The following is a 25,068-nucleotide window of genomic DNA, read 5'->3' on the forward strand; positions in this document are numbered from 1 at the left end:
TGCAGTGGGGGGCAAAGACACAGGAGGGCAGGGGTCATACCACAGCTGGCTGGGCAAAACGGTACCTGATGGTGCTTCAGACCTCAGAAGCACAATGAGAGTTTGGGGCAAGGCAAGCAACTGGGACGTGGGGAAGGGCTGAGGAGGCAGCCAAAGGTGGTGGTGTGGGCGCTGAGAGAGGAGGTGGAGGAGGGTAGTGATCATAGAATCATAGAATATCAGGGTTGGAAGAGACCTCAGGAGGTCATTTAGTCCAACCCCCTGCTCAAAGCAGGACCGATCCCCAAATAAATCATCCCAGCCAGGGCTTTGTCAAGCCTGACCTTAAAAACTTCTAAGGAAGGAGATTCCACCACCTTCCTAGGTAACGCATTCCAGTGTTTCACCACCCTCCTAGTGAAAAAGTTTTTCCTAATATCCAACCTAAAGCTCCCCCACTGCAACTTGAGACCATTACTCCTCGTTCTGAGCCATCCTCTTTGGAACCCCCTTTCAGGTAGTTGAAAGCAGCTGTCAAATCCCCCCTCATTCTTCTCTTCTGCAGACTAAACAATCCCTGTTCCCTCAGCCTCTCCTCATAAGTCATGTGTTCCAGTCCCTTAATCATTTTTGTTGCCCTCCGCTGGACTCTTTCCAATTTTTCCACATCCTTCTTGTAGTGTGGGGCCCAAAACTGGACACAGTACTCCAGATGAGGCCTCACCAGTGTTGAATCGTCCCTTGATCTGCTGGCAATGCCCCTATTTATACATCCCAAAATGCCATTGGCCTTCTTGGCAACAAGGGCACACTGTTGACTCATATCCAGCTTCTCGTCCACTGTAACCCCTACGTCCTTTTCTGCAGAATTGCTGCCTAGCCGTTCGGTCCCTAGTCTGTAGTGGTGTATTCTTCCGTCCTAAGTGCAGGACTCTGCACTTGTCCTTGTTGAACCTCATCAGATTTCTTTTGGCCCAATCCTCCAATTTGTCTAGGTCCCTCTGTATCCTATCCCTACCCTCCAGCGTATCTACCTCTCCTCCCAGTTTAGTGTCATCTGCAAACTTGCTGAGGCTGCAATCCACACCATCCTCCAGATCATTTATGAAGATATTGAACTAAACCGTCCCCAGGACCGACCCTTGGGGCACTCCACTTGATACCGGCTGCCAACTAGACATGGAGCCATTGATCACTACCCAATGATGGGAAGGGAGGTGGGGGAGTAGGCAGCTGAAGGTGGTGATGGGGGTAGGGGGCAGAAGGGATGTGAGATAGGATGTGGTTTCATAGATTTAAAGGCCAGTGGGAACTAGTAGAACATGTCGTCTGACTTCCCGCATATCGCAGCTGATAGAATTTCACCCAGCCAACCTGCACTGAGCCCCACAACTTGTGTGTGACTCTGAAGGAGTTTTTAATGTTCGATAGAAACAGAAGGAATCCTAGTCATGGCATTGATCAGCCCTAGGTGGGTATGGTAGAACCGTCCATAATAATGCAGAAAAGGCAGACGTGGTCAAGAAACATTTCTGTTCTGTATTTGGGCCAAAGCCAGATGATGTGTTCCTACCAGATGATGATGATGAAATACTTTCCATTCCAGCAGTAACTAAGGAGGATATTAGCGCAGTGGTTTGAGCATTGGGCTGCTAAACCCAGGGTTGTGAGTTCAATCCTTGAGGGAGCCATTTAGGGATGGGGGGAAAATATTGGGGATTGGTCCTGCTTTGAGCAGGGGGTTGGGCTAGGTGACCTCCTGTGGTCCCTTCTAACCCTGATCTTCTATGATCCATATTAAACAGCAGTTACTGAAGTTATGCATTTTAAAGCAGCAGTTCTAGCATCCAAGAGTTTTTAAAGGGCTGACCAAGGAGCTCACTGGACCGTTAATGCTGATTTTCAATACGTCTTGGCACACTGGAGAAGTCCCAGAGGACCAGCAGAAAGCTCATGTTTGAATATTTTAAAAGGGTAAACAGGATGATTATAGCCTGACACTGATTCCAGGCAAGATATGGAATGGGTGTTACAGGACTCAATTAACAAAGAATTAATGGAGGGTAATGTAATTAATATCAAGCAATGTGGACTTATGGAAAATAGATCCTGTCCAACTCATTTGCTATCTTTTTTTGAGACGCTTGCAGATTTGGTTGATCAGGGACTAGTGTTGATATAACATACCTGATCTCTGTCAGGCATCTGAATTTGTACCCCCTGGCATTTTGATTAAGAAACTAGAATGATATAAAATCAACATGGCCCACATGAACTGGATTAAAAACCGACTAACTGACAGGTCTCAAAATGTAACTGCACAAGGGGATCATCATCGCGTGGGTGTGTTTTTACTGGAGTCCTGCTGGGATCCATTCTTGGCCCTCCACTATTTAACATTTTTAACAATGAGCCAGAAGAAAACATAAAACCATCCCTGCTAAAGTTTCTAGATTACACAAATATTGGGGGAGTGGTAAATAACGGGGATAGGTCATGGATACAGAGGGATCTGGGTTGCTTGGTCAAGTGGGCACAAGCAAACTCTGTGTGGTTTAATAGGGTTAAATGTAAATGTCTACATCTAGGAAGAAAGAATGTAGGCCATACAGGGGTGAAGTAACTCCAGACACTTACCAGTATGGGGCCGGGGCCGGCTCTGGGCCCCGGCAGGGGCAAGGCTGGCAGTCACCATCCCCCAGCGAGCTGCAGTAGCAGCAGCAGCATCCGGCGCCCCGGGCCCTTTTAAATCGCCGGCCCCGGGGCAGCTGCTCCCTTTGCCCCGGCTGCCCGTCAGTGGCCGGGGGGGGGCAGGGCAGAAGGGGCAGGGACGCTAAAGCCCTGCAGGGTCGTTGCTGCCTTTCCCCCCTACCAGCAGGGCTGCCGACGGAGGAGGCAAAAGGGGCAGGGACATTAAAATGCTGTCACGGCAGCACTTTAATGTGGGCTGCGTACGGGCTGATGCGGGTTCCTACCAGGACGCCGTACCGGCCCGTACCAGCTCGCTTTCAGCCCCGAGGCCATACTCACAGGCTGGGGGACTCTATCCTGGGAAGCAGTGACTCTGAAAAAGATGTGGGGGTCATGATGAATAATCAGCTGATCATGAGCTTCTAGTGTTATGCTGTGGCCAAAAGGCTGAACACAATCCATGGATGTATAACGAGGGAAAGTTCAAGTAGGAGTAGAGAGGATATTTTACCTCTGTATTTGGCAGTGGTGTGACTGCTGCTGGAATCCTGGGTCCAGTTCTGGTGTCCACAATTCAAGAAGGATGTTGATAAATTGGAGAGGGTTCATTGAAGAGCCACAGGAATGATCGAGGGATTGGAAATTATGACTTATAGCTATAGGCTCAAGAAGTTCAATCTATTTAGCGTACCAAAGAGAATCATAGAATCATACTCATAAGGTTAGAATGGACCACAATGGTAATCTAATCTAACTCTTGTTAAGGGTGATTTGAGCACAGTTTATACGTTTCTACATGAGGAACAGAAATTTGATAGTAGAGGGCTCTTCAGTCTAGCAGACAAAGATATAACATGATCCAAAGGTTGGAAGTTGAAGCTAGACAAATTTAGAATAGAAATAAAATACAATTTTTAACCGTGAGGGCGATTTAATCTTTGGAATAACTCACAGGGGTTGTGATGGAGTCTCCATCACTAGAAACATTTGAGATTGGATGATTTGTGAGAAGACCTGCTCGAGTTCAAACAGGAATTAATGTAGGGAAGTTCTCTGGCCTGTGCTGGGCAGGAGGTCAAACTAGCTGATCACAATCATTTCCTACTGGCCTTGGAATCTATGAATCTCCCAGAAAGGCATCCAGTCTTGACTTGCAGATGTAGAGAAATTGAGGATTCACCACTTCCCTAGGTAGTTAGTTCCGATGGTTAATCACCCTCAGTGGTAAGAATGTGTCTTATTGCTAGTTTGAATTTGTCTGCCCCCATCTTCAAGACACTGGTTCTTGTTCTGCCTTTCCCTGGTAGAGTAAAGAGCCCTTTAGTAGCACCTGGTATTATTTTCCCCAGGAAGGTTCTTACACACTAATCAAATCACCTCTCAGTCTCCTTTCTGATAAACCAAAGAGATTGAGTTATTTGTGTCTGTCACTGAGAAGCATTTTCTCCAGCCCTTGAATCAGTTTGGTGTCTCTTTTCTGTACCATGTCCAATGGTTCAACATCCTTTTCAAAATGTGGCCACCAGAAGTGGATGTAGTATTCCAGGACCCGTCTCTCCAATGCTGTAGACCAAGAGAAACCACCTCCCTGCCTCTACGTCTGTTCATACACCTTTTTGGCCACAGCATTGCACTGGGCGTTCATGCTGAGTTGTTGAATAGCATTAAGGCAGGTACCCACACCTGTGGAGCCCCACTCGAATGCCCCTATTCAATGATGACTCCCCACTGACCACTAGGTTCTGAGATCTGTCAGTTAGCCAGTTCTTAAACCACTTACGTGAGCTCTATTGCTATTCGAGAGTGGTGGGTTTTAATCAGAATGTCATGTACCACTAAGTCACATGCCGTACAAACACCACATCGATGCAGTTACCTTTATCGTTCAAATTTGTAATCTCATCAAGAAATACCAGCTTTCTTTGACAAGACATATTCCATATAAACCATCTTGATCTGCATTAATTACATTCTGATCCTTTATTTCTTTATCAGGTACACCATGTCTTAGCGTTGCTTTGTTTTACCCAGGATTGCTGTCAGGCTAACAGGCCTGTAGTTACCTGGGTCATGCCACTTGCCCTTTTTGAATATCGGCCCAACATGAGCAATCTTCCAGTCTTTGGGATTCCCCTGGTATTCCAAGATGTATTAAAACTGAACAGCAGCGGGCCAGAGCTCTCCTCAGCCAACTCCCTTAGGACTCTGGGGTGCGAGTTATCCAGGTCTGAGTTAAAATATTTTATCCCTGGGAATTGTTGGTATTTGGGGGGGGGTTTCCCCTTCAATCTTTCCCCACAAATTTTTCTTTCAGAGAAGACAATAACAGTACCCTTCCAAGTGTCTTGGGAGCCTAATTCCCATTTCCAAGAGTGACTTGGGGCCAGACTTACAAAGGCAGGGAAGCACTGAGTAGGGGTTTCTATTGACTTCAATGGGAGTTAGGCTCAGGCACTTTTGAACCTGCCCGGAGCTTAAATACCTTTGAAATCTGGCTGTCTGGGGCCAAAGTCACAGAGAGTCAGTGGGAGTTAGTTGCCTAACTCACTTAGGCATTTCTGAAACTCCCACTCGTGCCTCTCTGCATCCCTTGGTAAATCTGCCCCCGAGTTCCTTGCTTACCTATGAGCTTTTGAAAAATTCATCTCAAGACTGGAAAAAGAAAATCAGCCCAGAAGGGGAGCATTTCAGGAAGCTGTGAGTCTCCATGAAAGCTGTTCAAATGGAAACATACAGGTAACTTTAACCCCTGCTGCTGAGACGCCCAGATGTGCCACAGGAAGGGCAGTGGGTGCAGAGACTCAGGAGTTTCTCACAGAGGGCGGCTCAGCTCAGCGAAGACCCCAGTGGGCCTAGAGAGGCTGGTGACTGCTGTGATAGAGGCCGTCAATCATCTCGGTCATCAGTAAAAGCTAAAGTCCATAAAAAAATTATGTCAATAAAAATGTCAAGATCGTGTGGAACAATATTTCTGTTTCGCTCGCTGGCAGATGGTTCCAGCTTCTGTGCAAGGTTAAGACAGACTCCAGTTTTACAGGCTGTTTTTATTACTAGGATGGTGGAGTCTTTATAGGAATGGACCTACAGGACCAGAAACATCTCTGACTCTCCCTCGCTCCGCGCCATTCCAGCCTGCATTCTGCAGGGGAGCCGAGCGACTGAGCACAGCGCTCCTTTGGGGCCACGAAACCGACGTGCGGCACAGATCACTCAGAGCAGTCACGCTGCCTTTTGCTTTCTGGCTGGTTTGGGAGATTTAAACAACTGGGAGCCCAGCTTTCAAATTGGGCACTGAATTCAGAGAGCTCAGTCCATGAGTGAGCCTTCAGCTGGCAGGCAGAGGGTCCCTGCCGCAGTGCTCAGTGTAGTCGCCTAAGTGCTCAACTGCAGCTTGAAGCCCCAAAGGGTGGCGATGGCTGCAGGGCACAGGGTCTCCCCAAGGCTAGGCACCACTTCAGGCTTCCAGCCATGAGGCGCTTGGAGAGGAACTAACGGGCAGGGGTGCTGCAGCTGCACGTGAGTGAGTGAGGGCCATGGAAGCGACAGTTCGCTATAAATAGGGAGGTGGCGTGAGGGGGCGTTGACAGAGGGGACGTGGCTGTCAATGGGGAGTGGTGTGTGGGGGCGTTGACAGAGGGGACATGGCTGTTAATGGGGAGTGGCGTGAGGGGGCGTTGACAGAGGGGACGTGGCTGTCAATGGGGAGGTGGTGTGAGGGGGCGTGGACAGAGGGGACGTGGCTGTCAATGGGGAGTGGTGTGTGGGGGCGTTGACAGAGGGGACATGGCTGTTAATGGGGAGTGGCGTGAGGGGGCGTTGACAGAGGGGACGTGGCTGTCAATGGGGAGGTGGTGTGAGGGGGCGTTGACAGAGGGGACGTGGCTGTCCATGGGGAGTGGTGTGTGGGGGGCGTTGACTGAGGGGACGTGGCTGTCAATGGGGAGGTGGCGTGAGGGGGCGTTGACAGAGGGGACGTGGCTGTCAATGGGGAGGTGGCGTGAGGGGGCGTTGACAGGGGGACGTGGCTGTCAATGGGGAGGTGGCGTGAGGGGGCGTTGACAGAGGGGGCGTGGCCATCAATGGGGAGTGGCGTGTGGGGGCGTTGACAGGGGGATGTGGCTGTCAATGGGGAGTGGTGTGTGGGGGCGTTGACAGAGGGGACGTGGCTGTCAATGGGGAGTGGTGTGTGGGGGCGTTGACAGAGGGGACGTGGCTGTCCATGGGGAGTGGCGTGTGGGGGTGTTGACAGAGGGGACGTGGCTGTCAATGGGGAGTGGTGTGTGGGGGCGTTGACAGAGGGGACGTGGCTGTCAATGGGGAGGTGGCGTGAGGGGGCGTTGACAGAGGGGACGTGGCTGTCAATGGGGAGTGGTGTGTGGGGGCGTTGACAGAGGGGACGTGGCTGTCAATGGGGAGTGGTGTGTGGGGGCGTTGACAGAGGGGACGTGGCTGTCAATGGGGAGGTGGCGTGAGGGGGCGTTGACAGAGGGGACGTGGCTGTCAATGGGGAGTGGTGTGTGGGGGCGTTGACAGAGGGGACGTGGCTGTCAATGGGGAGGTGGCGTGAGGGGGCGTTGACAGAGGGGACGTGGCTGTCAATGGGGAGGTGGTGTGAGGGGGCGTTGACAGAGGGGACGTGGCTGTCAATGGGGAGTGGTGTGTGGGGGCGTTGACAGAGGGGACGTGGCTGTCAATGGGGAGTGGTGTGTGGGGGCGTTGACAGAGGGGACGTGGCTGTCAATGGGGAGTGGTGTGTGGGGGCGTTGACAGAGGGGACGTGGCTGTCAATGGGGAGGTGGTGTGAGGGGGCGTTGACAGAGGGGACGTGGCTGTCCATGGGGAGTGGCGTGTGGGGGTGTTGACAGAGGGGACGTGGCTGTCAATGGGGAGTGGTGTGTGGGGGCGTTGACAGAGGGGACGTGGCTGTCAGTGGGGAGGTGGCGTGAGGGGGCGTTGACAGAGGGGACGTGGCTGTCAATGGGGAGGTGGTGTGAGGGGGCGTTGACAGAGGGGACGTGGCTGTCAATGGGGAGGTGGTGTGAGGGGGCGTGGACAGAGGGGACGTGGCTGTCAATGGGGAGTGGTGTGTGCGGGCGTTGACAGAGGGGACGTGGCTGTCAATGGGGAGGTGGTGTGAGGGGGCGTTGACAGAGGGGACGTGGCTGTCAATGGGGAGGTGGTGTGAGGGGGCGTTGACAGGGGGGACGTGGCTGTCAATGGGGAGTGGTGTGTGGGGGCGTTGACAGAGGGGACGTGGCTGTCAATGGGGAGGTGGTGTGAGGGGGCGTTGACAGAGGGGACGTGGCTGTCCATGAGGAGTGGCGTGTGGGGGTGTTGACAGAGGGGACGTGGCTGTCCATGGGGAGGTGGCGTGAGGGGGCGTTGACAGGGGGACATTGCTGTGAATGGGGAGGTTGTAGGGGGACGTGGCTGTCAACGGGGAGGTGGCGTGAGGGGGCGTTGACAGAGGGGATGTGGCTGTCAATGGGGAGGTGGCGTGAAGGGGCATTGACAGGGGGACATGGCTGTGAATGGGGAGTGACGTGTGGGGGCGCTGACGGGGGACGTGGCTGTCAATGGGGTGGTGCTATGTGGGGGTGCATTGGTAGGGGAACCTGTCTATCAATGGGGATCTGGCAGGAGTGGATGGCAGGGGGACCTGTCTGTCAATGGGGAGGTGGCATGAGGGGCATTGTCCCGGCAGAAGGGGCTATCGGTATGGCTGGCTTCCTTCTTTTCACAGACGGTAGCAGAATCTCGCTGGTGCTCAGAGCCGGCCCAGGTAGGGGGAGGGATTTATGGCCGCATAGTGGGAAAGGGGCCAGAGGTGACACAGGTCAGTGGTGCAGTGATCACTTCTCTGCGCCCACTGGGCCTGCCACTCATGTCCGCTGCCCAGCCCACAGCGCCGCCCGCACACATGTGCTGCAATTTACTGATTCTCATCTATTGCCCAGTGTTGTGATTGACACTCATGGGTCCAGCCCAGCCTCTGGGGTGCTGGAGACCCCATTTTCCTGACCCAATGCCCTGGGCCTTCCTTTGACTCTCAGTTTGGTCTTTAGTTCCAAGTGCCCAAGGGTCGCACAGGCTCCTTGGTAGCTGAGGTGTGTTGTAAAATGTGTTAAATTGTAAGCTATCCCTTTATGTTCTAAGGGGGTTCCTGGGTCTGCTTGTAGGCAAGGGAAAGCTGGAGAGAAACAGGGGATCTGGGTCTAGCAGAGTCAGTCTGCAGCCAGCCAGCTAGCTGGGGTGAATTGGGCCTCTCTGTTTTAGGGAGCAGCCTGCTTTCTCTTTCTCTGGTTTTGAGTTCTGGTGCTTTATCGTTCTGAATTCTAAGAAATAAAGTTGTGTGGTCATAGAATCATAGAATATCAGGATTGGAAGGGACCTCAGGAGGTCATCTAGTCCAACTCCCTGCTCAAAGCAGGACCAATCCCCAAGTAAATGTTGTAGCCTTCCAGCAAGAGTGTTAATGTTTTTATCTAACGTCTTGGGATGTTTGCCAGGAACAAAACAATAGGGCTCACAAGTATTGATTATTTTACTTGTCCCCGCCTTTAACCTTCCAACTCCCTCTCTGGTACACCACATTCACTGACCCCTCCATCTCTCGCACACACACACAGGGATATGCACACATGTGCATGCAAACACACAGACACGCATGAACACACAAGCATGGAAGTCAGCTGGCCATACTTGTAATATTTAAAACAATTTTATTCATGAAAATATGCTGTACAATGCACTATACACAGTTCTTTACATTGCCACATACACAAACTCTAATAGCACAATCAAGAAGGTTACGTTGCCTACAATATATGTGCGGTGAGAGATGACAGCCTGTCCGAAACCCTCCCCCCAGGTCTGTACAGTTATAAATACGTGGGAAAGAATGAACTGAAACATCTGTATAAAGGAAACTGTTGGAGCCAGTCCCTCTGCGGAGCCCTGTCCCGCCGGGGAGCCAGCTCCGCTCTCGGATTGCTCCTTGCTTGTGTGCCCATCGCTGAGTCACTGAAGTCAGGCCCCACCAGGCCAGAAATGGGAGCCAGGCTGGGAGCGTGGGGCAGAGGGGGACAGTGCACTAGGGAACCAGGTGGAAAGTTCAGAAGAGGAGTCTCCCGGGGGGGCTGGGTATGGGCTATGCTTGGGGACTCACGTCCTGAGGGAGATTTAAAATAACCCCGCTGATTCCTTCAAATCAAAGAACTGGCCTTCTCCTTCCCTGTGCTCCCAGCCATGCTAGGAGCCGAGCAGCTGGTGGCTTGGCACTGATGTGGAGGCCCAGCGTGGCTGGGCAGGGCAGCCCAGCCGTCTCTAGGACTCCCTGGACGCGACCCTGAAGCCGTATTTAAACGTGGACTCATGGCCAAGCCACATGACAACAGCCTGCACAGTGCAGACAGCACGGCCATGTGCTCGCAGGCCAGAGAGCCTCATGCGTGGCTCCTTGCCGTGGGCCTGCACAGACCGCAGCAGGGCACGGAGCCAGCTCTGCAGCATGCTGGGCCGTCGGGGGCCCCATGCTCCCCAGCTGCAGTGCGGGGGTTGCTGGCAGCCCTGACCAGGGTCAGAACCAGCAGCGATGCCACCAAGGAGAGCAGTTCTCCTGCCCTGGTCTCTAGACAGGTGGGGAGCAGGAGGCCGTGCCCAGGGCCCAGACCAGACCTGTGCACATATCATCTGACTCTTGCATACAGGAGAGCGGGGGCCCAGGGTCCAGGATGGAAATGGAGCTGCAAGGGAATGACTGACCCCCCCCCGCACACCTAATCCATCCCCATGTGCCTTGGCCCCCGCTCCATCCCAATCCCTGAGCAGCGCTGCCCCCATGCACAGCCCTGCTCTCTTCTGCCCGCCCTGGCACTGGGGGTGCTGCACAGGTCACTGGTCCCTTGGCTCCTGCCCGGGCCCCTCCCGCCCTGCACCTAAACTCCCCCGCAGAGGCCGGAGGCTGACGTGCCCTTGCCCGAGGGCGTGGGTGTCGCTGGGCACGCAGGGTGATGGGTTGCCCTGCCCAGCTCCCTGCCCGCCACCACACCCCTCGCACTGCACGACGACGCCACACACAATGCTTACCAACACAACTCCACCGTACACACGACACCCCCACGGTCACGAACCACAGACAGCTTCGCAAGACAACGTGCCCGGGGCTGGCCTCCCAGGTCAAACACACGGTGGGGCGGGGCGGGGTGGGGCGAGGGGAGCAGGCCCAGGGGATGCCGGGGGCTCTTCTCTGACTGAGGCCTCCTGCTGCTTCCTCTAAGTACCAATGGATGCTCAGGGCTGGGCAAGGCCAAGGGGCTCCCTGGGCATCTCTGTCCCTCTCCCCATCTCCTTTGGGGGAGGGATGTAAACTCTAAGGCCCAGCTAGCACTGAGCTCCAGGGGCTGGGGCAGGTCGAGGCGCCCGGCCTGCAGAGGCCAGGGAGAGTCCCTGAGACTGGCAGAGAGCAGGAGTGGGGACGGAGCCTGATGCTGAGCACTAAGCACCCCAGTGAGCCTGTTGCATCCCCAGGACAGAGCCAGGCCTCCCTGGGCTGGGGTTCCCTGCCAGATGGTGGCGCGTCTCCTACAGAGGGGCAGAGCTTGTGCACCAGGCTCCGCCTCTCCCCTCTGCATCCCCTCTCCCAAAGCAGGAACGAAAGCACCCGAGAGGAGCAGAGACTTTGCAGCAGAACCAAGCCTGGCAAGGACGATACCAGCCTGTGCCGCTGGCCCGGCCACGGAGGGGGCGATGCTGGATCCAAAGCCCCAAGTGTGTGGCTGGTGCTGGGAGGGGCGGGCGAGGTGCCCGTCTGATGCCACATGCCGATGGCACATGCCATCCAGTGCCTAATGCCACCATCCTCTATTGTGCTGCCGGGGATGTGCCTGGAAGAGCAGGTATTTGGAAGGAGGTAGCTCCCTCCTTTCTCTCACACAGGGCAGCACTGCTCCCCGAACGCCCCTCGTGCACCTAGTAGGTGGTCCCAGCCCTGCAGCCCCCAGCCCCACAGTAAGTACGGCTCCCTGCCACACCCCTCCTCTCTAACCCTCCTTAGCGCCCCCGGGCTAGGGCAGGGCAAGCGGGCTGGGTATTTCATAGCCACCTGTCATTGACAATTTCTTTCTGCAATGAATTAAATACGTCTGAAAACAGAATGGGAGTGTCGAAACGGAGTGAATGAATGAATGTATGCTATCGACCAAATAATAATAATTTTTTAAAAAGCCTCTGAGAAAGAGTATCTAGAATAGAATATATTAAATTCTGTACATGATCCAACAATGTAAACATAATTAATTAATTGGTAATAATGTCTTTATAAATAGACTACGACCTCTATGTACCTGGAGCAAACATCAATGGTACATCAATGGGCTCCTTTGTTATTCCCCACCATAGACACACGCCGGGTACCTGACGGACCCTGGTCGGGTGAGGCAAGAGGACCTGGTGTATGCCCACCACAGGATGCCACTCTGCCCCAGGCAAGGAGCAGCCGCTCCGTCTCCTATGGCCTCCATCAGGACATGTTGCCTGGCCCTTGGAAGATGCATTGGTTGTGATGCCCGGGGCTGGGAGAATTGCTGGAGGGGAGAGATGGGGTCTTTAATAAACCCACCCCTTTCTCTGTGCCTGACAGCGCTTGGTGCTTCTGGGCCATTCACAGAGAAAGGAGGGGGGCTACAGGGCAGGGGCATGGGACAGCCCCAACCGGGGAAGGAAGCGCCCTTCGGGGATCCACCTTGCGTAGGGATGGGGACCCATCAGCAGCTGGGATCTCCTCTGCCCTTCAGATGTGCCTATGCTGACTGCTCCTATGGGAGACAAGCCTGAACCCAGACGACAAAGCCACAGGCTCCATGGGCCAATGCGGGGGGCTCCAGGTGCTTTCTAGACCACCTGGCCAGAGACCCCTGAAGCCTGGCCGCCATGTGGAGTCAGGGAGCCCCCAGTTCCCAACTACATGCGATTATACCAGGGCCAGTTCTAGGGTCCCTTTCTTGGGGGGCTGGTGTGTATGCTGGGGTCCCTGGAGGTTGCTGTTTAAAACACAACCAGCCTTCCAAGAGCCCAGGCCTGGTTAGACCCAGGAAATCTTGGCATTTAAGAAAGTAAAATTTGGCTCTGGCATCAGTAGTTTGTCACTGTCACTTTCACTGCTCAGGGCTGGGTCACTCACTACGTAATTTGGCCTCTCTGACTATACTTTGGGGCCCCTGGAAGATCGTTTGGGAGGCAAATGTCCCTCCCCCCTGCTGGGAAGCACCAGACCTGTGTCCTACAGTCAGAGTTCACAGAAACCTTGGCTCCCACCCAGGGGGTTGTGCCCGGGTCGCTCGAGGCTCATGGTCCAAAGGACCAGCGAACCTAGAGCAAAGCGCCATGGAAACAACGTGGGTCTTCATTTCAGAGCCAGGAGCCGGGCCCCAGTTCAGGAGGAGCTGGACCCCCAAGGAAAAGCTCCAGCCCCAGAGCTCAGATGGTGTTTGGGCTTGACTTGTTAGAGAGACAGGGACTGTCTGCAAGGCTCAGGCCAGGCTCTGGGTCTGCCTCAGACCCGTTGTTGTTGAACAAAACCCTGCTGTACGGGCATGCTTGCCTGGCCTGGGGGCCAGCAGAGCCCACTGCCCAGCTGGGCCCTGTGCTGCAGCTGCCAACCTTCAGCTGAGCCCCGGGCCCACTCCTGGCTCTTCTGGGCACTCTCGCAGAGGCAAGGGGATCGGAACCCTTCTCGCTTAATGTGAAGGATCCTCCCTCCGACTGGCTCGTCCCCAAATGCTGAGCACCTACTGCTGGCCCCGCCCGCCCAGCTCAGATGGGCAGTGCTCAGAAAGCATGCTGACTCCTGGAGGGCCCTGCTGCTAGACCCTGACATTTAGCCCCAGTGGTTCCCTGGTGCGGGGAGCAATAGCACCTCTGCCTTGCCTGACAGACTGGCAGCCCCCGGGCACCAGCCCAGAGCCTGCGTACCGACCCATGGGGCAGGGGAGGGAAGGGTTTGCTGGTGGTGGGTTAAATGGTCTGAAAACGCAGGGGCACAGTGAGCTCTGCAGAGGGAAACAAGTGTTTGAACCCCAAGTCCCACTGGGAGGTCCAGTGCCCCGGCGCTGAGCACCTCAAACTCTGGGGATGTTCTGCATCACAAGCTAGATCCAGGTTTTGCAATCATCTCCCAACCCTCTGCATATCCCTGATTATTAACTGCCATCTCCCGTGAGCACGCGCTGCCTGCAGACTGCCTCCCCAGTGCAGGGCATAGCTCCCAGCACGGCTCTCCCGTTTGCTCTTCTAACAAGGTGATTATTCAATGGCAAGAGAGTGCGTGAAATCAAATAAATAACTCCCCCCCCCCACCCTCTAACCTCCGCCAGCCTACCTCTCCAGCAGGGATCCAGGCTAGCAGCATGCCCCTCCCAATAGGCGGCCACGAGCCTCACACAGGCTCCTGGGCCTGCAAAACACGCACCTGCAAAGCCGGCATTTGCACATGCAGGGGCATGCACGCCTGTGCCCCCACCCATGCACACACCAGCTGTGCACGGCACCAGGCATGTTGTATACAGACAGCTGCCAGTTGTCGGTGGGTTGGGATTTTTTCAGGCTCTGATGATTGAAAACGTGGCCATCCCCAAAGCTGGCTGAGATCAAACTGGCTCAGAATCCAGAATCAAACTCTGGAGAGAGCCCCGTGCGCGTGGGTGCTGCCAGCAAGCGGCCACAGCTGCTAGCTCCAGAGTTCAGAGGCTTTCCCTGGCTCCCCAGCTACCCCGGGGTTATATCAGGTTCTAGAACAGGCTTAAACAGTACATGGAAATCCACTGGTCTGCTGTAGGGTGAGTGGGTGGAAGGGGCTGCAGGCTGACGCTAACTCTGACTGCTGGGGGGAGCCTCCTCTCAGCCAGCCACCGCTCCTGATCGCCGCAGCTGAATTTTCTGAGCCTGCCCTGGAAAACAAGGGCCTTTGCAGTCATTTTGCCTCTGCTCCAGGGCTGCCACCCACTGTCCGTCCTGGGGAGAACTAAACCAAACAAGAGCACAAAGGGTGGGGCCAGTCACCGGTGGGGCAATTTGGAAAGCGAATGCCTTGGGTCCAGACTCTGCACTGCCTCGGCTGGGAACCCCCCTAGGGGCGGAGGAGGGACAGGGCGTGCAATTAACCAGACTGCCTTTATGTCCACACCTGATGTGCTTTCTCTTTTGTTTTACCGTGCTAGGGAGAGAACTGGGGTGGGCCTGGGGCTCCCCAGCAGAGCCTGAGCTAGCTAGTCTGGCGCACACATCAATGCGGGTGATACATCTGGACTGGCTGGCGGGGGCCGTGTCCTGCGCCCGTACGGATCTGTCACCCTGCGGCTTGTGGTCAGGGTGGCTCTCCGGTTTAACAGATGGCTCTAGCCCGTCAGAACAAATAAAGGCAGAAGAGAAAGGAAAAAAAAGTCTGTTTCACTGTTCCCCATGTGACTCCTTGGTGGGAAGCATCCAGCTTTGTCTCAGCCAGGCACCCAGCTCTGGTTCGGGGGCTGGGGGGCGCTGGGCAGCGTGGCCATGTTGAGGCCATTCTGCGGGGGCAGAGCCGAGTCGAAGTTGAAGTCCATCTCGTCGCTGTCCATAAAGTCATTGAGGATAATGGACTCCACGTCGCACTCCAAGCTGCCGTTGAACATGTCCAGGTCAAGGTCTGCTGGGAACCTGTCCTGGCCCAAAACAGGGGGGTGGATCGCCCCTTGGTAAGGGCCTTGGAGGGAATCCAGCAAGCTCATGTGTGCCCCCTGGGTATTGACGTAGGGATGGAGATGCCCGTGGTGGGGCATGGCTGCCATGCTGCAGGAGTCACTAGGCAAGCTCATAAGGCTGATAGGAGTGGGTAAGGCACTGTTGCTGACAGCAGGGTGGTGGCTGGCTGGTGACGGGTGGTACAAAGTGTTGCTCTTCATGAGGGAGGCCGAGTGGGCGGGGTAAGAGGACAAGCCCAGCTCCCCACCTCCGCACATGAGGGCACTCTGTCTGTGGCTGCGGGACGGTGCCAGGACGCCGGCCTGAGCCATGGGCGGCTCGCCCTGAGCCATGCTCTCCTTGTGCACGTAGGAGATGGAGGAGAGCAGGTCCTGCAGCGAGGCGTTCCGGTAGGAGCCGACGGGCGAGAAGGTAGCTTGCTTGTTCTCCTGGATGGTCTGCATGGGCAGGCGCCGCAGCAGGTTCATGGCGGGCTGGCTGTAGATGGTCCCGCAGTACATGCTAGTGGCTGCCCCAAGCGTCGAGCACTTGGAGTTGAAGGTGAAGCTGGAGCTCCTCTGCCTGAGGCCGCCCGAGGGCAGCGGTTGGGAAGGGCTCATGTTGTAGCTGTCCTGCAGGTCGTCCAGCAGGCTCTCACCAAGCCCTTCGTTCAGGCTGATGGTGCCGGTCAGGTCGGTCAGCCGGGGCAGCTCCACGGAGCACCTGCTGGTTAGGGAGGGAGACATGGTGCTGGAGGGGCTGGGGTACATCAGCGGGGAGGACGGGGTGCCGTCGTCCTCTTCCAGCTCGTCCGGCTCGTGGCTGGACAGGATTGGGGAGAGGCGCCCGCCCAGCGTGCTGGCCGAGGAGTTGGCCCGTGTCCGGAAGTCGGCCCAGGCATCATACTCATCGCTGGTGTGGGAGGCGGGGCTCTCAGACCACTTGGCCTGCTGGGAGGACGGGCTCTCCTCCCCACGCTCCTGAGTCGCCTGCAGCTGCTTCTTCTTGCTGGCTTTCCCTTTGATGCGCAGGAACTTGCTGTTGTTGTCCATGGACACAGAGCGCCGGCGGGGCGGCTTGCCGGTCTTGCCGCCCTCGGGGTTCAGCATCCACCAGGAGCTCTTGCCGGTGCCCTCGTTCTGCACGCGGATGAAGCGGGTGTGCAGGGACAGGTTGTGCCGAATCGAGTTCTGCAGAGACAAAACAAAGAGCCTCTGTCAGTGAGAGTCCACAGCGCCTCTGCCCCTGGGACTAGCGGCTAGCAGGGGGGCTTCCCTATGGTGTGTGTGGAGAAAGCACTGCACTGGGACCCCTGAGAGCCGGGTTCTATTCCCTGCTCTGCCACTGGCCTGCCGGGTGACCGTGGGCAAGTCACTGCCCCACTATGTGCCTCGGTTTCCCCATTGGTACAATGGGGATAATGATACTGACTCCTTGGTACAAGTGCTTTAAGATCTAGGGCTGGGAAGAGCTGGGGGGTTTCTCTCTGTCTTCCTTTGGTGCACGGCTGGAGCGGCGCATATGTGCGCTGACATGCACTAGCCTGGGCAGCCGGGGATTTATTTAGCACTCAGCAAGGGCTCTGACAGCCAGGGAAAGGAGCCTCTACCACACCCCCTACGACAGGGGCAGGGCTGGAAGAGTTCACCCCAGCCTGCCAGTACCCTCAGCCTGGCCGGGCAAGGGACCACTGGGCGTTGGCGCTCCACGGCACCTTCAGTCCTTAGCCTCTCTGCTGTGGCTGCAGCAAGGGGACCTCTTGGTGCCATGGGGGGGCTGCCCCCAGGAGCAGCACTGAGATGCCCAACCCATATTGCACAACGGCTCCTGGACAGGAACAGCCCTCCGGCCCGACTCTGCAGTCACGCTGGTGTAAATCAGGAGCAGCTCCGCTGGAGCCGATGGAGGGACACGGACGTCAGATCGTGACTGGGATCAGAACCAGGCCCTGAGCTTCTGGCGACCAGGGCCTCGTGCAAAGGGCTCCCTGGTCCCACCCTCAACCCCCTTCCCCCAGCACAGACTCCTGGAGCCCTCCTTCGGGGCCCCCTTCCCAGCACAGCCCCATCCATAGTCCTCTTCAGACCCAGCGAGCCCATCCCGCTTGCCTCACTGGCACCAGGCACATGCCAAGTCCCTCACCGGCCTGGCAGACAGACCCTTCCTCCCAGCCCCCGGTGGGCACAGAGTCCCTGTTCCCGTGCTCAAGCTGGCTTCAAACTCTTCTCACCAGCCCTGGCTACTATTGCCTGGCGAACGCCGCGCCTCCCCCGCACCAGGAGGGAAGAAAGAAAACATTTCCAAAGCTCCTGCAAGCTGCCTCCTTCCTCGCTCCCCCTGGCCGTGCCCCACAGCCCGGGGCAAAGGTGAGCCTCTAGACTGGCTCCCAGCACACACGGCACTATTCTAGCCAGGTCTGACACCGGCGCGTCGGACGGCCTCCCGCAGCACGTTCGCCCCCTGACCACACCGCTGTCACATGTGGATTGTTCTCTCATTCTCTCCCTGCAGGAGAAGCGTGCGCCGTGGCAGGCAGGGTCTGGTTTGATGAGTACCCTGGGGCTCTGTTTCTGGCAGAGGGGGCAGGTCTGAGCAATGGGCCTGGCCCGGGGGCAGCCGGTGCTGAGGCGTGGGATGGGCCTTGGCTCTGGGGGGAGTTCAGCCCCCAGCGGCAAGTCGGGCTGCAGAGACCTGCAGGCTCATGGACCTTGCAGCTAGGAGCCTAGCTGCGCTCAATCTATGTGTAATGCCGACAGACCCTAGGCGTCGGCGGGCGGGATTGAACCTGGGACCGCTGGAGCTAAATCATCAGCCTCTACTGCATGAGCTAAAAGCCAACTGGCTACAAGCTAAGGCTGTAGAGCAGACCCATCAATCGCTGGCTCTCTAAGTGGTCTCGGTGCCACTAGATGGGACAGAGCACCACACCCAGGAGGTGTGTGGGTTACATATGCATGGCCCATTAAGGGTGGGTGGGTCCCCCCTGGCCCAGCCCTAGGCCAGGGCAGTGGGGACCCTACAGCCCAGGGGACTCAGGACCAGCTCCCTCCAATTCCCTCAGCCCATCATCTGTATCAGCAAATCGGGAGCCACCCCCACATGCAGGAAAGGTCAGCCCAGCCATCTTGAATGCATCAGAGCAGACACAACGGCATGTCCCCCGGGGACCAGCTCCACGGCACGAATGGTGGCTGTTCAAAGCAAGTTGGTGTGAAGCGTTGGCTGGGCTCCGCTCACACCAGGAACTCGCATGTTGCATGCGGATCGGGGTCTGACCCTGGGCAGGGCGCACATCCCCCAGCATCACGCACCTGGCACGAGGGCTGCTTGCAAACCCTTACGGGGATCCCGTCCCCAGCAGGGATCCCCTCCTGCCCCCAAATCCTCCCCTTCAATATGAGGTGTGGTCCTGACCTGCCCGAAGCCCAGAGCATGTGCGTTCTGGGGCCCATGTCTCGGGCCCATCTCTCCTGCCCACAAATGCAGAGTTTGGCTATTGAGGGTGAGATGCTGCTGGCCTGGCTCCCCCTGACTGGCTCCTTCCCCTGCAGCCTCCTGAGGACAGCAACAAAACACAGGCATGGGTGTGGTGGTATCCGACTCTGATTTTTCCTCAGCAGCACCTTTGAATCCTGGTGCCAGGTGCTTCTGCAGCCACCTCAGTGCTGCCCGCTTGCAGCAGGAGCCCGTCTGACGCTGCAGCGTCCTGGGTTCTGTGTTCACAGCCCCCCAGGGCTGGTGTGATTGGACTCCCCCAGGGTGCAGCCAAACCCTGGGCAGAGAACACGGGAGCCACGTGGACAGGCGGGAGACAAAGGCTCTCCCAGCTATGCCACACCAGCACTGTCCTCGCCCGCGGATGCGTTTCCGACACCATCGAAAGCGGGGTTCCATTCTGAGGGGGAGCAACAGGCAGGGCCACGCCCTTCCGCTCATCCCCCACGCTTCGATGCTACAGCAGGGAAGTCCAGGCATGATGCACGTGGGAGCTGGGGACCGTCACTCTGTGACCCATGGATTATTCCTCAGAGTTGGCCCATGGATCCCAGTGGGCACCCTGCAGCTGCCAACAGCACATGTCACTTGCGGGGATGCTACAGAACGCCGGGCCCTTGGGAGGTGGCATGATGAATGCTCCCCAAGGCTGCCTCCCACCTGGCCCCACCAGACAGCCGGGGGCTGCGCTTTGCTCCCTAATGAGCCCCTCTGCCCCCTCGCTGCCAGAGATTCAGAGTGGTAGCCGTGCTAGTCTGCATCAGCACAGAAAACCCGAGGAGCACTAAACTGGTCAGTCTCTAAGGTGCCACAAGTACTCCTCGTTTTTTTTCCTTTCAGAGATTGGTCTGGGGTGAAAGGGAGGGACCAGGACAGGACTCCTGGGTTCTACATGCTGCTGTGCTGCCAACTCACTGCGTGACCTTGGAGGAAGTCATGTGCCCTGGCCGTGCCTCGGTTTACCTGTCTGTGAATGGGGATAAAGGTGGTTCTTCTGAAGCAGGCCCGGTGCCCAGCACAATACAGAGAGCTGAGGGTGGAAGAGACCAGCTCTCGGGCCTAGGCAGGGGGCATGCTGTGCCAGCTGGAAGCCAGAGAGGGGAACATCACGGAGTTTGCAAAAGGGCTGCCTGTGGCTGAACAGGCTCCTGGGTCCGGGTGTCTGTCCCGGCCCTGCGGGAAAGTGGTTAGCCCCAGGCCAGCCCAGCTGGGGAAGGGGCCGGGGCAAGGGGGGGGGGGGGGAAGTTGCTGAGGTGCCTGGGAGAAGTTTGGTGCGGCTGCCAGCCTCGAGTGGCATACTAATGAGAAGCCGTGCGAGCTCCGGGCCCATCCATCAGATTATGTAATGGCTTCCTTCTCCGCACTTCATTTATCTGGAGATTGCTCCCAGCCTGGCTCCTTGCCAGCAGCCACCAAATCCAAGTCTACAGAAATCAATCTCGCGCTGACTGATTAAGCCGTGTTTAGAACTAATTGCTCCTTCGTGTGTGGGGAGAATAAATTATGGGCTTTAATTTCACATCTTTAAAATGCAACTGCAGGTACGGGCTGGCCGTTAACCCCTTCCCAACCTGCCCTCAGCACGGAACAGCCCCAGTGCCACCTGGCCAGGCTGCCCCACAGCCCAGACGGACTCAGGCCAGGGCACCCAGGTGGGAAACACCTGCCACTGCTAGGGGCTTCTGTGGGGCACATGGGCGAGGAGCGCCTTGGCCCTCCATGCCCTCGCAGCCTGCTGGCTGTCCCCAGGAGCCACACAGCCACGGGCAGCAGGCCTGGCACTAGCCAGTCCCGGGAGACACGCCCCACCCAGCCCAGAGCACCTGGGGGGCTAGTCGCTCGGCGTCCCTCCTTACCCCCTTCCCCTCCCCCATTGCCCTCCCCTCCAGCTCCGCGGCCCACTGCCTCCTGCCCCCCAGTCCTCTCTCTCTGCCTTCTGCCCTCACTCCAGCCTCCCGTCTGCCTGCTGGCACAATGCCTGGGGCCAGCCATGCCCTCCTGCCCTCGCGCAGGCCAGCTCTGCAGGGAATCCCTGTCCCACCAGGCGACATCTCTGTGCTGCCGCGAAGAGCCTGGCCCATCCTGGCCGACGGCGCAGAGATGCTCCCGGGCGGTGGCGCTCAGTCGCCCGGGGGTCTGGGCCGGGGTGCGGTGGCTCCTCAGGCTGTGGCAGCCCCTAATGCCCAGAGATGCAGGGCGCGCCTGGGGGCAGCACTGTGCTCTGCCCCTTGGGCCCCACGAGGGACATGGTGCAAACTTCTCCCGCTGATGCCACCCTGAGCCAGCCCTGCCGCCGGTAGCAGTGTGGGGCGTCCTGCTGGGCAGACGCCTGCAACAGCTGGCAGAGATAGGCTAACCCATGCCCTGCCTGCAACGCCAATGGTGTCTGCCCGGGCTCCCCGCGCTGCAACCAGCAGACGCCCACTGCTGCTAGCACCAGCACAAAGTGCCCTGGGGCGGGCAAGGCTCCTGGTCTACAGACCACGTGCCGCCCTCTAATCAGGGCACTGGTGCCCAGGGACTGACGGCCTGGAGGTTCAGCCAGGAGCTGCCAAGGGGTGGGGGCTTCGTTGTCTAACCCTGAGTTATGGGTCTTATCCCCAGAACTGCTAGAGCCTAAACAGGGGTAGGACACATCACCCCCTCAGGCAGGGGGATGCCAGGCAAGCTCTGCCCATGGCCACACCAATGCACTACAGTCTCGAGGGTGAGAGGGGAGTCCAGTCTCCAGAGCTCACTCAGCCCTCGGCCTCCCTGCTGATGCTGCCAGCGAGGTGCCCGGCAGTGTCGGTGGTGTGGATGCCAGTCCACTGAGAATGGCTCTGTGCCCAGGTCGCTGGAGGCAGGCCCTGACTGGCATCAGGCTGCAAGGATGGGCCCTCATGCACTTGTGCACCTGGCTAGCTCCGGCCAGCGTCCCAGACCACCTCCCTTCATGGCTGGCCGGCATCAGCCTGGCAAGGCGAGGGCAGAGGAGCCTGCGGCTGCAGGGCCAGGGACATCGCAGTGCCTGGCGCTCCTCTGGGCTGAGGGGTGCTGGGAGAGAGGGGAGGGATTTGCCTATTGTTCTGACAGCGGGATGCCCAGCTCGCCCTGCTCCGTGGGAGACCAGACAGGCAGTGGCAGCTCCAGGGAACGGCATCGCCATGCTGGAGAGGATGCTCATTCCCACTGGCTCGCACAGTGCGGTCCCAGCCCCAGCTTGCCCTGCCCTCGCCAGGCCAGACCCACACAGCCACCCGGCCCCTCCCCCGGGCCCCAGCAGACGCTTCTCGGGGCTGATGCCAAAGCTGTTCCCAGGCCTCTGCTGAGGCTGCTCCCTCTCCCTGGCCTCACCCCCGGCACCCCTGGCTGGCTGGATCCTCCAAGGCCACTTAGGCCAGCTAGTGAGCGGCAGTTAGAGCCGGGGCAGGGCAACAAGCTGGCCATGCAGTGAGCTGACGCACTGATGCCACCCCCCACTGCAGCACTGCCCCCTTTGGCCCCCCGCTGTGGCGGGGTCCCTCTTTCGGTGTATTCGGCAGGGCGGGCCCCGCTGCCCCCGCTGCCAGCCACGAGTGACGGCACCCCCGGCGCCGGGGAGAGAGGCGCGCCAGCAGCCTCTGGGCACTCGCTGCTTTGGCAGAGGGCAGGGTCCCACGGCGGGCACTAGCGCCCCCCACTAGGGATCCCAAGTGCCCCGAAGCCTCTCTGGTGCTTCTCCGTTGGGAGCCAGGCCTGGGGATGGTCTGGGGCAGGGACAGGAGGCACCATAGCGGGCACCGTCTGGGCCGCACAGCTCCAGCCACAACGTGCTTCAGGCTGTCCCTGTGGGCAGCTGGCCCTGCACTGGCTCCCCCCGAGGTCAGCGGGAGTGGGGAGCGCTCAGCACCTGGCAGGATGGGGCCCTGCCCCCTACACGCAGGAAGACAGATCCTGCCTGAGCTGCCACCTCCTTTGTGCCAGGAAGTGACCGGGGCAGGTGTGGCACAATTTATGGGGAGCTGCAGACACCTGATCACCTTGCCAGCACCTGGCAGGGTGCCGAAGGGCGGGGGGTGCAGAGCCTGCGGCCTGTGAATGGCACCAATGCAGCCCCAGCGACCACATCTCCCTCATCTCTGCCAAGCCGTAATGCAGGAGATGCTGGAGCCCCCGGGTGTGGCAGCGGGGTGTGAAAAGTCACCTCCTCCACTGGGACAGGGAGTCGCTGCTGGCCGGGCTAGGTAATGCCGAGGCCAGATGCAACCGTGGGCTCCCCTGCAGTACTAACAATGGGCCTGTGCATCAAATACCTTCCCGAGCTCCTGGCTTTGGCTTTCCCCGTCCAGCCGCTGCCTCTCTCCTTTTTTAGGCAATTCCAACAACTGGAAATCTCTCCCCTCCCCGAACTTGGCACCCAAACCCATCCGCACTTGGCAGCAGGCCTGGCAGGGGGCTGCCCCCTCCCCTGCCTGAGACCGAGGGACCAGCCCGGGGGGCAGGAAGGGGAGCAGCTCGGTGCCAATCAGTGCGGGGAGGCTGCTGCCTCCTTCCACAGAGAAGGTTCTTTCAGAGCAAAAAGGAAACAGCAATTAATTGTAGCTGAGCCGAGCGGGGACTCAGTGCCGACCGCGTCCAGGACTCTGCTTCGTTAGAGCCCTGAGGCACTTTGCTTGCTGGTCTGGGTGGGCACTGGTGGCAGGGCAGCCGGGCTCTGCAGGGAGAGGACGTGGTGGCGGGGACAGGGACACAGAGCTTAATTAATGGACTGGAAGAAGCCTGGTTGCTTCTTGCCCACAGCAGCGTCCTCAGGAAGAGGTGCCCGGCCCTTAGCAATGCACCGGGACACAGATGCACCCCTGCCACGGGCAAACAGCTCCGGCCAGCCCACAAAGCAGGGAGCGAGGGCAGGCTGTTTGGGGGAGCCAGCGTGTGTGTGTGTCGGGGGGGGAACAGGCTGGGCCAGTGGCTGCTGGGGCCGGCACTGCTCCTGTGGGCAAACTGGGCTGAGTGCTAACGACACACGGCGCTGACCAAGCACGTTGCACCTGCAGCGACCCCAGCCACTTAACCATCCGACGGCAGGTATCCAACGTCTGGCCACAGGGAAGGGCTCGCCCAAGGCCACGTGGCACATCAGGACCAAGAAGCTCCTGGCTCCCAGGCCTGTGTGCTCACCACTAGTCCAAACTGCCTCTCACAGCTTCAATCAGCGGGTGCGACATGAGTCACAAACACAAACCAAAGCCACACGAGGAGACACAGCAACGACACCCTCGGCTTTCCCCCGCAGCCTCTCCCCTGTCACTGCCGCTTGCCCCAGGCCACTGCCCCCTCTCCTGCCCCCTCACACCCGCTCCCTCTCACTGATGCAGCCCCTCACAGATCTCCAATCAGCCTGAGCCCGTTGGACACCAGCCCCGCTCCCATCAGACGCTGCCCCTGCCCCGACGCCCGGCTCTCTTGCTGAGGCAGAAATCTCTCCTAGCCAGCTAGGCTATGAATGGGCCCTGGGCCTTTGGGAGGACCTGAGGGTTCCTGGGGGGGCCTGGGCAACCCCAGAAGTGCAGGCATCTCCCCCTCACGGTGAGCACCTCCAAGGCGTCACTTGGTTGCCCTGACAGCCAGACACACAAAGCTCTTACCAGGCAAGGCGCCGCACGGCCACAGGCCATGGGAGGGAAACGTGGTGTGTAGCACGGCCTGCCTGGGGAGTCGCTGGCATGGGATTCCCCCAGCACAGCTCCGAGTTGGCTGGGAGAGCCCTGGGGGGCCTGTGCAACCAGCTCCCCGGCTCGCAGCCAGAACCACAGCAAGATGGCAATGCCCACAGCTCAAAGGGCAGCCTCAGCCTTGACAGGGGCCGCAGCTCAGCCAGGAGGTGGCTCTGCACCCGTCCGGAAACGGACAGGGCGGAGCAAGCTGCGGCTGGTGACCCAGCAGGGGGCGCTGCTCCCCACATCAGCACCCAGGAAAACTCCAGCATGGGGCTAGGGGCGCTGGCCAAGTGAAATGTTCAGGGAGCTCCTGCACTTGGGGTCATTACTGACAGCCTGGTGCCACTTCCTGTCCTAAACTGCTGAACGGCATTGCTGTGCTCTGTTATACAGGTGCTGTGCTCCACCTCAGAGGTGGCTGCCTGCCAGAGGCTGGTGAAATAGCCCTTGGGAGAACTGCCAGGCTAGGCTGTGTTAGCTGACACAGGCAGCAGCGGGCAGGGGTATTACC

At 58.1% G+C, this 25,068-nt stretch overlaps 1 protein-coding gene across 1 annotated transcript in view; it reads right to left on the reverse strand.

Moving 5' to 3' along the window:
* Nucleotides 1–15,161: 15,161 nt before the first annotated feature.
* Nucleotides 15,162–25,068, reverse strand: part of FOXO6 (forkhead box O6) — a 93,439-nt gene continuing 83,532 nt past the window's right edge. Inside the window, 1 exon segment of the mRNA XM_077837977.1 lies at nt 15,162–16,574. Within this exon segment, the coding sequence (XP_077694103.1) occupies nt 15,162–16,574 (1,413 nt within the window).

This window comes from Eretmochelys imbricata, chromosome 19 (assembly GCF_965152235.1).
Source record: "Eretmochelys imbricata isolate rEreImb1 chromosome 19, rEreImb1.hap1, whole genome shotgun sequence".
Taxonomy (NCBI): domain Eukaryota; kingdom Metazoa; phylum Chordata; order Testudines; family Cheloniidae; genus Eretmochelys; species Eretmochelys imbricata.